Source organism: Anomalospiza imberbis, chromosome 8 (assembly GCF_031753505.1).
Source record: "Anomalospiza imberbis isolate Cuckoo-Finch-1a 21T00152 chromosome 8, ASM3175350v1, whole genome shotgun sequence".
Lineage (NCBI taxonomy): Eukaryota > Metazoa > Chordata > Aves > Passeriformes > Viduidae > Anomalospiza > Anomalospiza imberbis.
In genome coordinates, this window is record NC_089688.1 from 1,797,216 (window position 1) to 1,814,328 (window position 17,113).

At 57.3% G+C, this 17,113-nt stretch overlaps 1 protein-coding gene across 1 annotated transcript; it reads left to right on the forward strand.

Moving 5' to 3' along the window:
* The first annotated feature begins 10,173 nt into the window (after positions 1–10,173).
* On the forward strand, positions 10,174–10,716 carry NEUROG3 (neurogenin 3). The gene has a single exon (XM_068198565.1). The coding sequence runs from the start codon at positions 10,174–10,176 to the stop codon at positions 10,714–10,716; it is 543 nt and encodes a 180-aa protein (XP_068054666.1).
* Positions 10,717–17,113: the final 6,397 nt, after the last annotated feature.

The window sequence follows — 17,113 nt, forward strand, 5'->3', positions numbered from 1 at the left end:
CATTTTTCCAGAAGAAGAGATTTACCTCTCTATTTCGTGAGGCCACAGAGGCACAGCACCTGGGAGAGCTGGGTGCCGTGCACAGGATGTAAAAACAATAAATAAATACAAATAAATGAGAATCTTTAATTAGGAGGAGGAATGGCGAGCCGGTCTCCCTGTGGTGGCACGGATACCGCCGGGCGCTAATGCAATCCCTGCTCGCTGGGAATTCACTCTCTGCATCCGCACGGCACCAGGGATCCTTCAGCGGCCCTTTCCCCTGCTCTGCTTCAAGGAGCTCCTTTGGGCAGGCACAGCCTCCGAGGAAATCCACTCAGGACACAGCTGCTGGTTACAACCTCACCTTCATTCCTCGGAGGTGGGATGAGCTAATTTCCCCCCGATGGGGAAAAATAGAAGTGTTTAAGATGTAAAAACTATTTAGCTAGAAGTTGTTTTGTAGATTTGTGTTCCTAAAGTTCTTTTCTTCACTACGACTTCCCAGCATTCACGACTTTTCTGCACCAGCTGATTATTCAAAGGTTCTTGTGTGAGTTCAGGAATTGAAATAATGTGGTGGGTGTTGAACTGCAGAGGGCAGGTGCTCCCACTTGCCGGGATCCTATGAGCTGTTCTGGGTCAGGATCTGTGATTTTTAGATGCTCCCAAGATTGTAGAAAGTCTCTGTCTTTCAGCCCCGCTGCTGAAGAAGGAGTCGTAATTCATCTGTGCTGGTTTTCAAGGTTGTTTATTTCTCCTTATCTAAAATGTTTTCTTTCTGACCTGCAGCAGGTCTGTCTTGCAGGACAGCGTGCGGGGCTCTGCCCCTCAGTGGGATGGTACAAACATTATATACCAAAAACTACGTGTGCTATATTTACAATAACGTGCCAATACCTATCACCCATGTTGAACAGTGTGTCCCCAGCCTAAACCAAGAGAAAAATGCCAACACCACAGTGAAACATGGAGGGCATGAAGAAGAAGAAAAAGGACAAGGCACGCCCAGTTTCCTCCATTTTGCCCCCTTTGAACCCCTTATCTAGAATCCTAAAATTCTACTTTTGCACCCGTGCCACACTAATTACTACTTATATCAAACACTCAGAGCTCGTAATTCGTCCTGAAAGGTTGAAAACTCTTTTCCATGGACAGAGATCAGAGACAGTGTCTCTCGGGGCTCTGTACAGGGGGGTTCCTGACACCTGCCAGGGTCCCAGACCTTCCAGGGCAGCCACAGGGATGCCCTGGATTCCCAGAGTTCTGGACCAGGGACATCACCTCCACCACAGGAGCAGCAGTGGCACGGGAGCTGCTGTGGGTTTGCATCCCCATTTTATGTCAGTGCCTGCTGGGGAGCGGGGAGAGAGGGCAGCATCTTCATCTGTGCTGGGAGAGCAGTGCTGCTGTTTGTCTTGTCAAAACTGCATTCAGTGCTGCGTAAAACTGACACAGCTCCAGCTGCTCTTGCACTCGGGATGGAAGAACTGCTTGGGTTTGGATTCAGCTCCTGGCCTGAAGTCTCTCTGCAGCTCTAAGGGATAAAGCTTTGCCCTGCAGCAGCGCTCAGAGCCCTCAGGAAAGTGGGGGTCCCGGGTGATTGCAGCCTGCTCCTTTGCAGGAGGTACTTTTTTTCTTCCTGTGGAAAGTTTTGTCCTTGATGAAGAGCTGAAAGCTGCCGTGCTGGAAGGGAGAAGAAGGGAGCTGACCTGCCAGGGATGTGCACACCAGGACAAAGCCACCTTGTCCTCCTGGGCACTGGGGACTGCTTTTCTGATCCCAGCCCCATCACGGTGCTCAGCCCTGCTTGGAGATTCCTGTGGGTCAGCACCAGGGTTCTGGGAGGGTTCTTTTTTTTCCTGGGGAAGCACAAGGAGCTCCTGTTCCCAGGATGCTCGGGGACTCTGCAGGGAAACCTGTTCAGGGCTACACAAAGCAGAGCAGCACTGCCTCCTCCAGCTTGAGGCTGCACCTTCCTGGCTTAAAATAAACCCAGCAGCCCGAGGGGTTTGGAGGGTGCTGGGGAAAACCTGCTGGCTGGAGGGCAAGAGCCAGGGGCAGTGGAGCCCTCTGAGGTCCCTGGAGCTACCTGCAGGCCCTGGCACAGCTGTGCAGCTGCCGTGGAATATTGGTTCTTGGAGAAGCCTGTGTGCAGGGCTTTGAAGTTTCTGTGGTTTGTACAAACATAACTGGGTTTTGCTGACTGGGGCAGCTGCCTCTCCCGCTCTTTCCCAGCAGGGGTGTTGTGCTCTCTCTGGTCCCATGCAGCACACTCCTTTGCTGGCGTGGGGAAGTGCAAATTCTCAGGACCTCGTGCTGGTTGCTGGGAAAGGTGGAGCAGAAGTGCAAACCATGCCTGGAGCTTGGCTGGATGAGCTGGGGAACATGGTCCTCTGGAGAAATGGCCAAATCCGTGGTGGAAGGGGAGAAGATGTAGGTAAGGAACCTCTGTGTGAGTTCTGAAAGCCGTGTCCCTCCTGGTCACAAGAGTACAGAGCCTGCAGGAAGTGTCCCTCAACCCAAGGCCATTGTCCAGGCAGAAGTGGTCCATCCCCTGATGGTCTGCAGCTTCCCATCGTTTGGTGTTTCCTAAAATAGTGTTAGTTCTCCAGGAAGGCAGGTGAAATATCCAAGCCCCTCAAAGAGCTCCATCTCTGGGCTTAGCTCACTTCCCAGCTGTCGGGATCGGTGATTTTTAGATGATCCCAAGATTGTAGAAAGTCTCTGTCTTTCAGCCCCGCTGCCAAAGAAGGACTCGTAATTCGTCTGTGCTGGTTTTCAAGGTTGTTAATTTCTTTTTATAAAATGTTTTCTCTCTGACCTGCAGCAGGTCTGTCTCGCAGGACAGCGTGCGGGGCTCTGCCCCTCAGTGGGATGTTACAAACATTATATACCAAAAACTACGTGTGCTGTATTTACAATAACGTGCCAATACCTATCACCCATGATGAACAGTGTGTGCCCAGCCCAAACCAACAGAAAAATGCCAACACCACGGTGAAACGTGGAGGGCATGAAGAAGAAGAAAAAGGACAAGGCACGCCCAGTTTCCTCCATCTTGCCTCCTTTGAACCCCTTATCTAGAATCCTAAAATTCTACTTTTGCACCCGTGCCACACTAATTACTACTTATATCAAACACTCAGAGCTCGTAATTCATCCTGAAAGACTGAAAACTCTTTTCCATGGACAGAGATCAGAGACAGTGTCTCTCGGGGCTCTGTACAGGGGGGTTCCTGACACCTGCCAGGGTCCCATCCCTCTGGCTGCCCTGGATTCCCACACCCAGCCAGCTGGTAGCTTATTTCCATACCAAATGCATTTGTGCTGCTGAAAGCACCTGATGCACCCGAGGGGATGAGGTCTCCAGGGATGAGGTCTCTAGGGAATGCTCTCTGTATCTACACAGATACAGAGTGTGTGCCATGGGGTCATCCCCCAGCCCCATCCCCGGGACAGGGACAGCACCAGGCTGGCTGGGATGTGCTGTTTGAGCCTCCCAAGACAAGCAGTCGCCTTGCCCAGCAGTGGAAGGAGAGGTTGCCCGCAGCACCCCTGCCACCCCTCATGCTGCTATCCCAACCCTGGCACCTTGTGAAAGGGGCAGGATGTGGCCCTGCCACCCCCAGCCCGGTGACAGCAGCAGCGGCACGCCAGCCCCCCACCCCAATTATAGTTGGGTGTCGCAAAGGACATTGAAAAGCACGGAGGAGAGCTGTGAAGAGGGTCATTTTAGTGGCTCTTTCTCTCTTCTTTTTTTTTTTATTCCCCCCCGAGAAGGAAGTTAGAAAAGCAGAGTCCTCAAAGCCGCATTGAAAGGGTGACAGAGACGGGATAATGCGTAAGACTGAGGGAAGGAATCTCAGAGCACTCGCCACGGTGTTTTAATGATCTGTTAACAATTGCCCCTTTCAGGGGAGAACATATGGTAGATGGTTTGCTTTAAAAAAAAAAAAAAAAAAAAGACAAAAAAAGAAAAAAGAAATTACTTCAGAAACTGAAATGATGGTGGAAAATGGTGGGGATTACGGTGAAGAGCTGGGGGAGGGAGGTGTAGCCCCCGGACTGAGGGGATGTCAGATGATGGGAGGGTGTCAGAAAATGTGTCCCTGAGCACGGGGGCTTTGCTGGAGCCAGAGACCCCGAAAAACGCCGGTACCCGGGACCTGCTGGGGGTGACTGGGGCTGGTTGCCTGCCAGTGAAGGAAAATGATGAGGGTGCTGATAAAACCTGGGAATCCTGGGACTCTTTAGACATGGGCTGGAGCATCCTTCCCCCCCAAGCCCAGCTCAAGCCCAGCTGCGCAGGCAGGGCTGGTCCTGCTCCCCTCCCTGCAGCTGGGGCAGATGGTGACAATGCTCTGGCTGCACGCAGGTGGCGAGTGCCCCGAGCTTCCCCTGCTGTTACCTGCCTTGGGATCATTGCCTCCCTCCCACTGCAGCCTGCTGGCACGAGTTTAAATTGTGCCTCACCGAAATCACACACACTGGTGGTGGTGACTTGTCTTGCAGAGCTGGGCTGCAGCTAAACTGCTGGATTAGAACTGCAGTTTGGGTGAAAACACACGGATTTTTTCTTTTAAATAAGTTGCAAATACATCATTTTTTATTGAGATACAGGCGTCAGGCTGGCTGCTCAGCTTTACAGAGGTCTTGGCATGGGCTGGCAGGAGGGGCTGTGCTGCTTGTGGCCTCCCCAGGTTCATTATACACCTGGGCTTGGGGAAGCAGATGGTCCCATCTGGGTATAAAATCCTCTTCTACTCAGCTCTGCAGGACAGGAGGAGGCTCCAGTTCAAAGGTTTGGAGATTGGCAGATGGAGCCCAGTGCTGGGTGAAGGGTTGGGAGTGCAGATGGGCAGGAATGGCTGGGGGATGCTGCAATGGGGCACCATGCCTGCCTGGCAGGGACACCAGGGCAGCAGGTACCAGAAGAGGGGCATAAAGGTGTGGGGAAGGGAGCAAGGGAACGGAAAACTAGAGCAGGGCAAGGGATGGTGCTTCCCGAGACTGAAAGGGAGAAGAAAGGAAGGGACCGGGCTGGTCAGGAAGGGGATGGGGTCATGCACCGGGAGTGTGGGTGTGGCCGGGATTGGTGTGGGGGCTACAAGTACCTTAAACCCTGTGGGGCAGTCATCAGAGCACTGCAGGGTGGCAGAGGTGGATGGCACAGCCGGGAATGGCGATGGGAGGAGCATGAACCGGTTACCAGCAAGTGCATGAGGCCAGTAGGAAAATATCCACACCACAGGTTTGAGTCACATCCCTCTGGCAGCGGCGGTTTGGCTTGAGCAGTGACCCCTGCACAACACTGGGCACACCTCTCTGTGGTGGCAGCGGCCTGGCACTAAATTCAGTTGCAAAGAAAGGGTTAAACACCTACCCCCACACACACCTTTCCCCATCTTGCTCCATCTCATATTGTGGGCCTTGATGAAGCTCGGTAGAGGGGTGGGTGGTGTGTGAATCCATCAGGGCACCTCTGCCCTTTTTTTTCAGATGGGACAGGGTATTTCCTTCCAAACTCCTGTTTTTTAGCAACTTTTTTGCTTCTCAAAAGCCTGCTCTGGTGGATTCTGGTGTGTTCGAAGTCTGACTGGTGGAGCTTCTAAATCAGGAGAGGAAAACACAATTTTTATTATTTTTGGAGGCCATTAAGGACCATCTGTCTGTTTGATGGGCACCTGGGGAGTGAGGAGTTTCAGAGAGAGCCCATATGACCAGTTTGCTGTGCTTCTAACCTCATCATGCATCAAAATGCCAGAAGTCATACCTTTATCCTTATAGGAATGAAGGGCTGGTCAGGAAGGTGGCAGTCTGAGCTCAGCATAGCCATGGTCTGTAATTATTCACTGATGGCCAAAGGAGAGTTGATGCAGGCGAGTACTGAATCCTCAAGTCTGTGTTGCCCAACTGGCTGGTAAATTGACCACTGCCAGCTGGTCAAGTCTGAGTGCTGCTGGATTCTGTCAGAACTCACCAAAAACCTAAGTGAAGATGTGTAACCCACCCTGTCTGCCCAGGCTGGCAACATGGTGGAGGAGAAACCCTTTTTCCTGGAAGGTGAGACAGGCTGGGGCAGGGAGCCACTCGCCACAAATGCAGAGGGGAGCAAGTCTGGCAGAGCTGGGAATGACAGGAGGAGGCTGGCTCCCAGAGAAGTGAGGACCTTCCTTCTCTGCTGGGGTAGATGCTTGGATGGTTGAATAAATACTTTAAGGTAACAGGTTTCACAGGACCCACCTGTAGGCATCACAGACTGACCCTTGTGTACTTGGCATTTTTTCCCTGCCTTTCCTCTCCGTGGTGTTTCTTTTCGTTTCCTCTCTCCTATCCAGAGATAATCCAGGTTTTTTCTATGCTAAAGACTGTTGCATTCTGATCCAGAATGTCTCAGAACAGCTGTCTGCTCTTGCAGCTTTATGAAGCCATCTCTTGTCTGGCTGTTTTGAGGGCACATAAGCACGGAGAGAGCTCTATTGTCGAGTGAAAGTGGAAGCCCAAGTGAAAACTCTTGGGTTTTCTATCAGGGCTTCTCCTCTTCTGGTGAAGTGACAGCATCCCTTATCCTTGCAGAGAATCATGGAGTTATAGAATGATTTGGATGGAAGGAATATTAAAGATCATCTAGCTCCGCTCCCTGCTGCCATGGGCAGGGATGCCGTGCACTATCTCAGGTTGCTCCATGCCCTGTCCAACTTGGCTTTGGACACTTTCAGAGATGGAGCAGCCCCAGCTTCTCTGGGCAACCTGTGCCAGGTCCTCACCTCCCTCATGGTGAAGAATTGCTTCCCAATATCCCATCTATCCCTGCCCTCTTTCAGCTTGAAGCCATTGTCCCCCCTTGTCCTGTCACTCCATGCCGTCATCCCAAGTCCCTCTCCAGTTCTCTTGGCGCCCCTTTAGGCGCTGGAAGGGGCTCTGAAGTCGCCCTAGAGGCTTGCTTTCTCCAGGCTGAACACCCCCAGCCCTCTCAGGCTGTCTCATAGCAGAGGTTCTCCCAGCCCTCGGAGCATTTTCGTGGCCCCAAGGGACAAATTGATGCGTGATAACAGGTGCTGAGGTCTGGTCGTATCAGCTCGCTCTGGAGCTTCCACCCCTCAGCTGCCCATTGAGCGGACAGACCGTGCTCTGTGGTGTCCAGGTCAGCGCTCAGGAGGTACTGAACGACTTCCCGAGGCGGCTCCCTCCGTTCCGGCGGGCATTGCTGGCCCCTGCCCGTGGCCGGCCCCCTCCCCGGGGCCGCGCCGCTGCGCCCTCCCGTGCGCTCCTTCGGGCGGCTCCGGGGGACGCGCTCCAGCCGCCTCCTGCCGGGGCTCCCCTTTCCTCTCCAGACTGGGTTTTATATATATATATATAAAAATTTCTTTTTGCACTCCTTCTTCTCCCACTCTTGTAGGAAAAGGAGGGAGGGGGGGAGGAAGGGAGAAATATTGTTTGAAATCACAAAGGGGGGCATCTGGTGCACCTTGCGCCTGGCATCTGTGCTCCTTGTGTCCCGAGCAGCGCGCTCGCACCGGGGCGAGGGGCAGGAGGGGCCGGCGTGCATCTGTTGGGCGCCACAATAAAGTCACAAAACAGCGGCGCGGGCCCGGCCCCGCCGCGCTGCCCTCTCAAAGGGGGACGCGGGGCTGCGGCTCCCAGGTATTATGCGCCGGGTAGGTAGGGCCGGGGCGGCAGCTGCTCCGCCGACCCGCCCGACATATGGCAGCGCAAATCACGGTACCTCCTGAGCAACCCGGCCGGAGGGAGCGGGGGAAGGATGGGGAGGCCCCCGGGGCAGGTGCCTCTGCCGTGCGCCCGCCGCTGCCACCGCCGCAGCAGCGGCCCCGCCGGCGCGCACCCGTGGCTCCGGGGTGGGTGGCGGGCGCGGAGCGGCCGGCGGCCCCTGGACCCGGGGGTCACCCCCAGGATCGAGAGGGGGCCCAGCCTTATCTGCCCACCCCTCTCCCGAGCAAACAGCCCCCGGCGGGCGGGTGGGCGGGCTGCGGCCGATCCCCGGCTCGCCAAACGTTCCCGACGCCTGGCAGGCGAGGGATGCGCCGGGGCCGCTCTGGTTACCATATGTTTTCAATAAAATAAGACAAATAGGGCCAGGAGATAGGGATTGCAGTAAACCTGTTATAAAGCAGCATAAACCAGGCCAATGTAAACGGCAGCAGGGCCCCTCCTGGAAGGGCCGTTGGGTGCCAGCTCCGCACCGGGCGGCCCGGCCAGGTGTGAGCGGGAGCCCGCAGCGGTGCCCCCGCAGGTTTTTATCACGTTCGTGGTAATATGGTGCTTGTTATGCTAACTATGAGTAAACATCCCCGGCCGGGCTTTGTGGCGACGGGAGGGAGTTATCGGAAAGTGGCAGTGGGAAGGTGATTTAACAATAAAGTTGTCTTGTTTGCCAGCAGGTGATGTCTGCCCCCAGCCCCATGATTAATGCTTCCCAAAGTGCTCCACTTTACAATCTCTTGTAATTATTTATTAAACGAAATCTATTTATTATTATTTTAGCAAACAGCGGTACCAGGTGGGGCTTTCTTTTCCTCTTCAGCTTTTGTTTGAAGGACGTTTGAAGTGGGCAGTCTGAGGCTTGGAAACTCGCTCGCCAGATTTTTTTGTCATCCAATTGCACAGGCACAAAAAAAACCCCCAACCCCGCCGGGCCCTTCCTATTCATCCTCCGCTGCCCTCCGAGCCGCCCCTCGAGAAGGGGCGCCCGAGCCGCCGCGGTGGCCGGCCCCCCTCGGCACCCTCCCCCGCCCTCCCAGCGGGGCCGTCCGCCCGCCGCACCGCGCTCCTGGGCAGGCAGCGCGCACAGCCCCACACCGCCGCGCACCGCGCCGCCCAAGGCCACTCCGTGGGGCCGGGGACCAGGCCGGCCAGGGGGAGCTGTCCCCCGCCTCGCCGCGGCCCAACGGGGCCGCTCCGGCCGCTCCCGGCACAGGGATCCCCGACCGGGATCCGCCGCGCCGCTTTGGTGAAGGAGAGGGGGGACTCCCTCCACGCCGGGGCTGCGCCCTCCCGGCGGCCCTGCCCGCACCCCCGGGGGCGTCGGGCCGTGCAGGGGGAGACCGGCTTCACTATTCCCGGTCCCTCGCCCTCCGCCGGGGAAAGATGCCCCGGGCCCGGGCCGCTCCCCGCCGCCCGCCGCAGCCGGTGCGCAAAAGTCCCCGGCACATTTTGCGCACCGAGCTCCCGCGGCAGCGCGGCTGCCCCCGGGCCCAGTGCCGGGCCGACGGGGCGGGGGCGGCCTCGGGCCTTGGGAGGGCCTTTCCCCCGCGGGATCCAGCCTCTGTTTCCCTTGTGGGAGCAAAGTCATGACGCGAGTGGGGGCTGGAGAACGGCGTTCGGTCCCCTCCGGTGCTGGCGCTCGCCGCCCTCAGCGCAGCGCCCACAGCTCCGCCGGTCGATGCGCGGGGGGCGCGGGGATGTTCCCGGCGCTGCAGGGGCGAGGAGAAGGGTGACGGGAGAGCGGCTGGAACATCGGAGGGGATGTTCCGAGAGTGCCCCGGGGCGCCGGAGCAGCGGGAAGGGGTTGTGGCTGAGCCGAGGGGAGCGGAGCCGGAATGGTGCCAGCTGGACCCTCACGTCTGGCACCGGATGAGACACCGCCTGGCCCGGCGGTGCGTCTCCGGCCACTCCGGGGGGCCAGCGCTTCCCCGAGTTACGAAGACCAGTGCTGGGGAGCCCTCTGTCACCGTTGGGCCCCTGTACTCCGCCCCGACCCCCAGTGCACCCCGGCGGAGCCCCGGAGAGTGCGGCCGTAGTGCAGCCACCCCTCCCACCGCCCGCGGGCTCGGCCCGGGGGTCCCGTCCCAGGGAGGGCTGGCGGGCAAGGCCGGGGGGTCCCGGCACCATGCGGCGAGGTCTCGCGTGGCGTGGCCGGGGCAGCGGGCGGTGCCGGAGCCGGCACGCTCCCGTCGGGCTGATAAGATAAAAGCGTGCCAAGGGGTGGGTGCGGGCGGGGGGGCGCACACGCCGCCCGGCCGGGAAATCCCCATTGTCTGCCGGCCCTATATATAGGGGCTTAACGGCAGTCGTGTGCCGGCGGCACAACCTCTTCTGCCCGCACACGAGGGACCGCGGGGAGCGCGCAGCCAGAGCCGCTCTTCTGCCCCGCAGCCTCGGCCGGGCTCAGCACACACAGCCGCGGGGGACAGGGCTCTCCCGGGCCGGCCGACGCGGGATTGGCTTCTCAGGATGGCCCCGCAGAGCGACCGCTCGCCGGACGAAGGGCAGCCGTATTTCGGTGGTGCCGAGGACCCCTCCTCGGCGACCGGCGGAGCCTCTGCGGGCAGCCGGGGCGCCTCGCCCGCCCGCACCGCCCTGGCCCCGCGGGACACGGCGGCCCGCAGGAAGGGGAAGGCGCGGCGGGGCCGCGGCAAGGCGCGGAGCGAGGGCTTGCTCAGCAAGCAGAAGAGGAGCCGGCGCATGAAGGCAAACGACCGGGAGAGAAACCGCATGCACCACCTCAACTCCGCTCTGGACGCTCTCCGCAGCGTCCTGCCCACCTTCCCCGACGACGCCAAGCTCACCAAGATCGAGACGCTCCGCTTCGCCCACAACTACATTTGGGCGCTCACGCAGAGCCTCCGCCTGGCCGAGCAGAACCTGCCCGAGCCCCCCGCGCCGCCGCCACCCCCCGCCGCCGCCTCCCCCGGGCCCTGGGACTCGCCCTGCCCTGCGGCCCCGCCGCCCGCCGCCCTGCGCCGCGGCCCCGCCGCCTTCCCCGCCTTCCTCTGAGCCCGCCGCCCGGCCACTGTGCCCCCGTTGTGGCCTTCAAAGAGCCGGCGAGGCGGAGCGGGGACTCCCCGCGCTGCGCGCCCGGGGGCGGCGGGAGCCCCGCTGCCCCCGCCCCGTCCCGTCCCGCTCGGCTGGAAAGCGCAGCGGGAGCGGGCGGACAAAAACAAATCATGGTTTTGTACTCGTTAACGGTAAATTATATTAATTTGTCGCTATAGGTATTTATTGATTATATTTCGTAACAAATATGTATTTTGTATATAAGAGTATTTTTAGCAACGGTGGTCCAGCTGTCTGTACCCGCAGCTATATTTTGGGTTTTCTGAAGAAAAAGAAGAGGAAAAATAAAGCGTGTCGCGGCCAGACCTGTGCGACGCCGTGTTTTTATCACCGAGGGCTCTCCGGGAGTTTCAAAATCGCGCGCACCAGCCCCGGGAGGGAGCGCCGGCCCCGCGGGGGCTTCCTCGGGGCCCCGGGCGCTGCGCCCGGTGCGGGGTCGCTCCCTTGCGGGGGAGGAACGGTGACGGGGAGCGGCGCAGCGGGGTCCCGCTCCTGTGCGCACGCCGGTGCGTGCCCGTCGAGGCCCACGCTCGGATTTAACACCGGCCTCGCTCTGCAGGTGCCTTTTCCCGCAGACCTGCGGCCGCTCCCGTCCCACCGTCTCCAGGTGAGGCGTGCCCGGCCGCGGGGCTGTTTAAGGATACAGCGCTCCAGCACCTGGAGCGGCGCTGGTGCCGGGGCAGCATCGCCTCAGGCTGACCCCATGCTCCCCGGGGGTGAGTTTAGCCAGGGCGGGACCGGGGGCAGCAGCCGGAACGTGAAGCCGCGGGGAGCGCAGGAGATGGGAAAGACGCTACCTCCGCTGCCACGGTGAGAAGAGAGCCCGCATGAATTCCGTCAGCCCTTCCCGGCCCTCTCCTGCCGGGACTCAATTTGTAGCTGGTAGATTTACGGCCAGGCCGCCTCCCCGCTCCGCGCTGCCCCTAGACCGGGGCGGCCGCCGCTAGACAAAGCGGCCCGCGAGGCCAAAAGCTTATTGTGATGCTAATTGTTCTCAGCTGAGCCCGTTTGCCCGCGGCAAAGAGACGCTATTGAGGCAATTTGTAGAACAAAAGAAATTTGGTTACTGGAAACAAAGCTGCACACACAAACAACTCCCCCCACCCCACGCAACAACCTCCCCTTCCCGCACCGCAGCGAAAGAGGCGAGGGTGGAACCTGACCGGGAGCGGCAGCCCGGGGTCCTCTTCTCGCCGCTTCGCCACCCCCGTCCCGCCGATGGGGGCCACCACGGGGAGCCCCTTCCTTCCCCCCCGGCCCCTTCCTGCGCGCTGCCCCCGCTCCCCGGGGCCGTGGGGCGGGCTGGAGTGGGGCAGCGCCAGCGGTGGGGAGGGCTGGGCGCTGGTGGGTGCGCGGAGCGGTACCGCAGCAGCCCCGGCGCCCCGTCCCGCACCGGCGCCGCGGGCTCTGGCCATGGTGCTGAAGGCGGCCGGGGACACGGCGCGGTTGTCCCCTCGACGGGGCTCAGCCCCCGGGGTCTGCCCGAGCCGGCCCGGGGTGATGAGGAGCCCCCCCGGATGCGTCTCTGCCGGGAGCTGCTGGGGTGCTGTCCGTTCAGGTGGGCTGTGGGGGACATCGCCCAGTCCTGCGGGGAAGGGAGAGGCTGGCACGGCCCTGGTGTTAACCAGACACTGCAGATCAGAAAACGCACTGGGCTGGGTGGATTTTGGAGAAGCAGTGACCTCTTACTCGTGCACTTGATTCAGTCTCGTTCAACAAACTGTCCCACGGAGAGGAGCTGCAGGTGTCCCACGCAGCCGGGAGAAGGGAGCAAGGGCACCACGGTGCCAGTGTTGACAGGCAAGGTGAGCAGATCTCACTTTCTACTTGAGCTTTTTTGGAGATCTGCACTTTCTGCTGCCTCCCGGGACCCGCCCATCTATGCAGAGCCCCTCTCCTTTGCCTATTCCCTGGTTTGAGAAGAAACACCCACATTACTGGAGAAACACAAGCCATGGGGCAAGGCTGAGGACTCGGAAAAAGCCGTGTAGGCCTATCTCTGTGTGTACTCTTATAGTCCTGAACGTGATCTATCTGTGTCGTAGATCAGATAGGCAGAATGAAAGACCTTATAGTATTCCTGCCCCTTCCCCCCTTTCTGGCTGAATTGTGTATTGTTTTCCTACTTTAACTGTCTGCAAAGTGCTCCAAGGCCTCTGTGTGTGGCCACAGGCGAAACACCATCATTATCTGGGTGATAAAATCATTTAATATTTCCCCTGCTAGTGCAGCTCCACTCTGATATCTCCCTACAGGAGGTATCATGTTGTCCTCACTATCTGCATGTACCGTGGGACTGAGAAGGATCACAACACACTCACTTATCGTCAAAAAATGGCAAAAGAGAACTCAGGGTGGACATAGGCAAGAAAAGGAGCAAGAAGAGCAGGACAGTCCAGAAGAGCAGGTATTACAAAAGTTCACAAAGATGTCTGTACTGCTGTATTTTCAGAAAGGGGTCACTAGAGTGGGTTTTACTGCATTGCTGATTCTTTTTTCTGGAGACTTAGGATGCTTCTGGTCTTCCAGCAGTGGGGCTGTAGGTTGGGGGTGGATGGAAGGGGAGGCGGGGGGGCAGATTTACTACCTCTAGAGAACTAGTGACTTCTTTAGGGGCTTGAATGCATTTTTTTTTCTTTGCCTCCACATTATTAGGTTAATCATTGCTTGAACTGGTTGCTATGGTTTTAGCAAACCCATGGAAACTTGATAATGAAGACTGAAAGACTCCTTTTCCATTTATCTTTTCTCTATGTTTAGTGCATGATGGTCTCATTTCTCTTGACGGGGCTGTCCCAGTGCCAGTGCCCGGCTTTTATAACCACGGCTGCTGTAATGGCCTCCGGACTTTTTGATGTGGGAGAAACAGGTGGCTGCTGGGACCGTGGCTGTTTCAGAGGCTCAGGCTTGTGCCCTCACATACTTGCAGGCGACAGGATGAAAACCAACTTAACCCGGGCCCTGCCACGTTTGCTTGCTGAAATCCCATGCCAGGTGAACTCAACTTTTATTTTTGCAGCCAGGGAAGAATGCTTCACTACGATCTGGTGTTTTCATGCCCTCAACGTTCAGTTTTAGTTCTCCTTCTGTTTAGACACGACAGTCTAAACATCAGTTAGACGTGATGATTTTAAAGGTCTTTTCCAACCTTAACAATTCCACAGTTCTACGTTTTTTTGAATATGTGATATTATCATTGATTACAGAAATAAGGAGATTTTATTCCTGAATGTTCCTGAATCTTCCCTCTCTTCTGTGGCTTTACAGGTATTCAGCAAATCCTGGCTGTGGAGTCTCCTACAACTGTCTCACCAATGCTCTGTTCTAGTCAAGGTTAAAATGGGGGGTTGAGGATAACAAACAGCTGAAAACAGAGGCTGTAAATTATTTGCATGGTCCAGAGAGGCCAGGCTCATTGTCAGGGCCAGGAAAGGGGAAACACCCAGGTCCTTTCCTCAGCAACAGACTCATCCCCCTCCTCCTTGCTCCTGGTCGGCTCCCTCGTGTCTGAAGGCTGGCAAGAAAATGAAGGTGATTCCCATAATCCCAGGGCAATTCCTTTGACCTCAGCCTCCACTCGGTGCTCTAAATAAGGCTCTAAGTGAGTTGCTTCCTGCCCTCTCTCATTGTCTGCCTCTGACACTGCAGTCAGGTTCCGAGGAGGAGGAGGCTGCAAAGCGCTGCCCGTCCCCTCCACGCCACTGGGAACCAGCGGGGGCTCCTGCAGGCAAAGCAGAGCCTCTCACCTCTTCCAAAGTGCACGGGGCACGCCAGTGTCCCCCAGAAGTGCTCCTGTGCCGGGCCATGGCAGGATGCTTGGCTGCGGCTGCACTGCCCGCACGTTTCGGTGTAGCCGGGCTTGCCGGCAGAGAAAAGGCGAAGAATCGGGATTCTTTCACATGATCAGCCTTCAAAAGTCTGCCTTCCCCCGCCTCCTCCCGGCTATAATGACAATCCAAAGAGTTCCTGATAGGGTTTTAAAAGATGCTTATTCATTCACCGTCCACCAAGCATGAAAATCCAGCTCATTTGTTCATTTGTAGCCATTCTTCGCCCAAACGACCCCACAGGGGCTGAAGCCTGTTGCCGAAAACTTGTCACTCACACTTTTAACTTCTTTTTGTTGTACTTCTCTTTATTTCATTCTTCTGGGTCCCCACCTCCGCCACCACCCCACCCTCTCCTCCGGTCACAAAGGCAAGTCTGGGAAGCTCTTTAAAGCCGCAGTGCCCCCTTTTAAAAATCAATACAAAAAAAAAAAAAAAAAAAAAAAAAAAAAAAAAAAAAAGCAATGGCTGAAAGGAGATCCCAAGTTTGTGTAAGGAAGGGGAAAACTCCATCCTCTCTGCACAGCGTGGACGGGGAGCGCAGGAGGGGATGTGGTACTGGGTGCCAGTACCCCTACGCCACCTTAAGCCTTGCCTGGGCTTCATGTGGCACCCTCACCAAAAAAATTGGGCTTTTCTCTGTCAAGGGAAACATAACCTGAGGGGGCTTTTAAGGAGAGGCCAAAAGCATCGACCAAGCAGTGAGCTTCTTGAGGAGCAGCCACTGACACGGCCTCTGTGCCACAGTGTCCTCTGCTCTGCTCAGAGGCTGGGCTGATGTGACAGCACTGCTTTCCAACAGGACTGCTCTGCATTGCCCTTTGGGAGCTGTGGGCTTCACAGTGCCCATGAAAAGGGTAGATCAGTGTGCACTTGTATTTTGAACTGGACTAGACTGTGCTAACTAATCTCTGGGCCAGTGCTAGGTGCTTGTGAATCCAAGCCCTTGGCTGGCTAGTTGGACTCTTCTCAGCTTAGACTATTTAGTGATGCCCTTCCTTCCCATCTCCGGAGGGGTGTGATAACACCGCCAGCATCTCTCTCCATTCCTGGACACACAATGTCCTTTGGTGGGTTTTATGGCAAAAGCTCAGCGTTGCCTTTGCTTGGGTCACTCTGCCTCCCTTGTTATTCTCTTATCTGGAATGTCCCTAGAAAACCCGGGCTGGGACAAGCAGGAGTGTGAGTTTTCCCACTAGGAGCTTCCTGCCCCTCTGAGCCCTGTACCCCCCCTCAGTGGTGCTTGCTGGGCCACGGGGGAGAGCAGAATGCTGGGGATGAGACATTTGGAATCTCCTCAGCTGCCCCATCATGGCTGGGGATTCTGCCTGGTCAGAGTGACTACAGGGCTTCTCTCCCTTCTGTGTGAGGGACAAACAAATTTTGTGCTTAACTGTCCCCACTGATATTTCTGGCTGCATTTAACCCTTGAAGCCAGGGGTTGTGCAGCTGCAGCCATGAAGAATCGCTGCCTTTTGTTTTCGTTTCAGCCAGAGCTGTGAGGCTTTACCTCATTTTCCTGGGGCCTCAGATGTGATTTTGCCTGGATTTTGTGCAGCTCTGCCCAGAGCTGGCCCTGGCATGGGGACTCACATTTCCACCTTCAGCCTAAAGGCTGTGGATGAAATGTGGGCTGCTTGCCCAAGTTGTTATTTCAGATCAAAACTGCAGGGAAACTATCTCTCCCCTTCTTCCCACCCCAGGCTCACAACTGGAGGTCATTTCCTCTCTTCCTCAAGGCACCACATCCCCAATCCACAGTACACAAATTTCAGTGAAAAAAGTTGCCACCAATATGCCCTGGTATAAAAGGTGGTCTCCTCTGCAGGGCAGGGGCAACAGCACGAGCTGAAGGGGAAAAGAGAAACCTCTCCCTGTCATCTCCCAGGTACCAATCCATCATCCCCAGGTGCCGGGCACCAGGGCCCAAGCCCTGCTGCTCCCTCCATGGCCAGGTTGTTTCAGGCACCGAGACCTCACGCCTGCAGGACAGGGGGAAGATTAATGGGGCAGGTGCTGGTGCCCAGAGCTGGCTTTTGCCCTGATAAGGTGGGAGCCGAGATAGCGCTGGGTCAATACTCAGCGTTGGCCACCTGGAGCTGTGGCTGGAGCCACCTGAGGGGCTCCAGGGAGGAGAGGGCACAGGGGGTCTTTCCCCCCTGCATAGTCCAGCTGTGTCCTGGGGCAGACGCAGCTGCTGTACCTCACCACAGCTCCTTGCCTGTGCTGGTGGAGAGCCCCTGCTCCCGGATGGACCCCGGGCCTCCCCCAGCCATCTGTTCCCCCTGCCCGCTCCCACCCATCGGCTTTCTCCACACAGCCCAGCTCCTGGGGCAAAGCCAAGGCTTCAGCCTCCCCCACCGTTAATAATTCCCAAGGGGTCGCAGCGTTCCCATTTATCACCCTTCCTCCAAACCCCAGCTGTTATTTATGTGCGTGCCCCCCTTGCCTTTCCCAGTGCTCTGCTATGCCCTCGCTGCATCCCGTGCTGCCCCAGCATCCCCACATTT

Excerpts from the sequence above, each read along its gene's own strand:
- NEUROG3 (XM_068198565.1), top strand. The coding sequence starts at position 10,174 with ATGGCCCCGCAGAGCGACCGCTCGCCGGACGAAGGGCAGCCGTATTTC.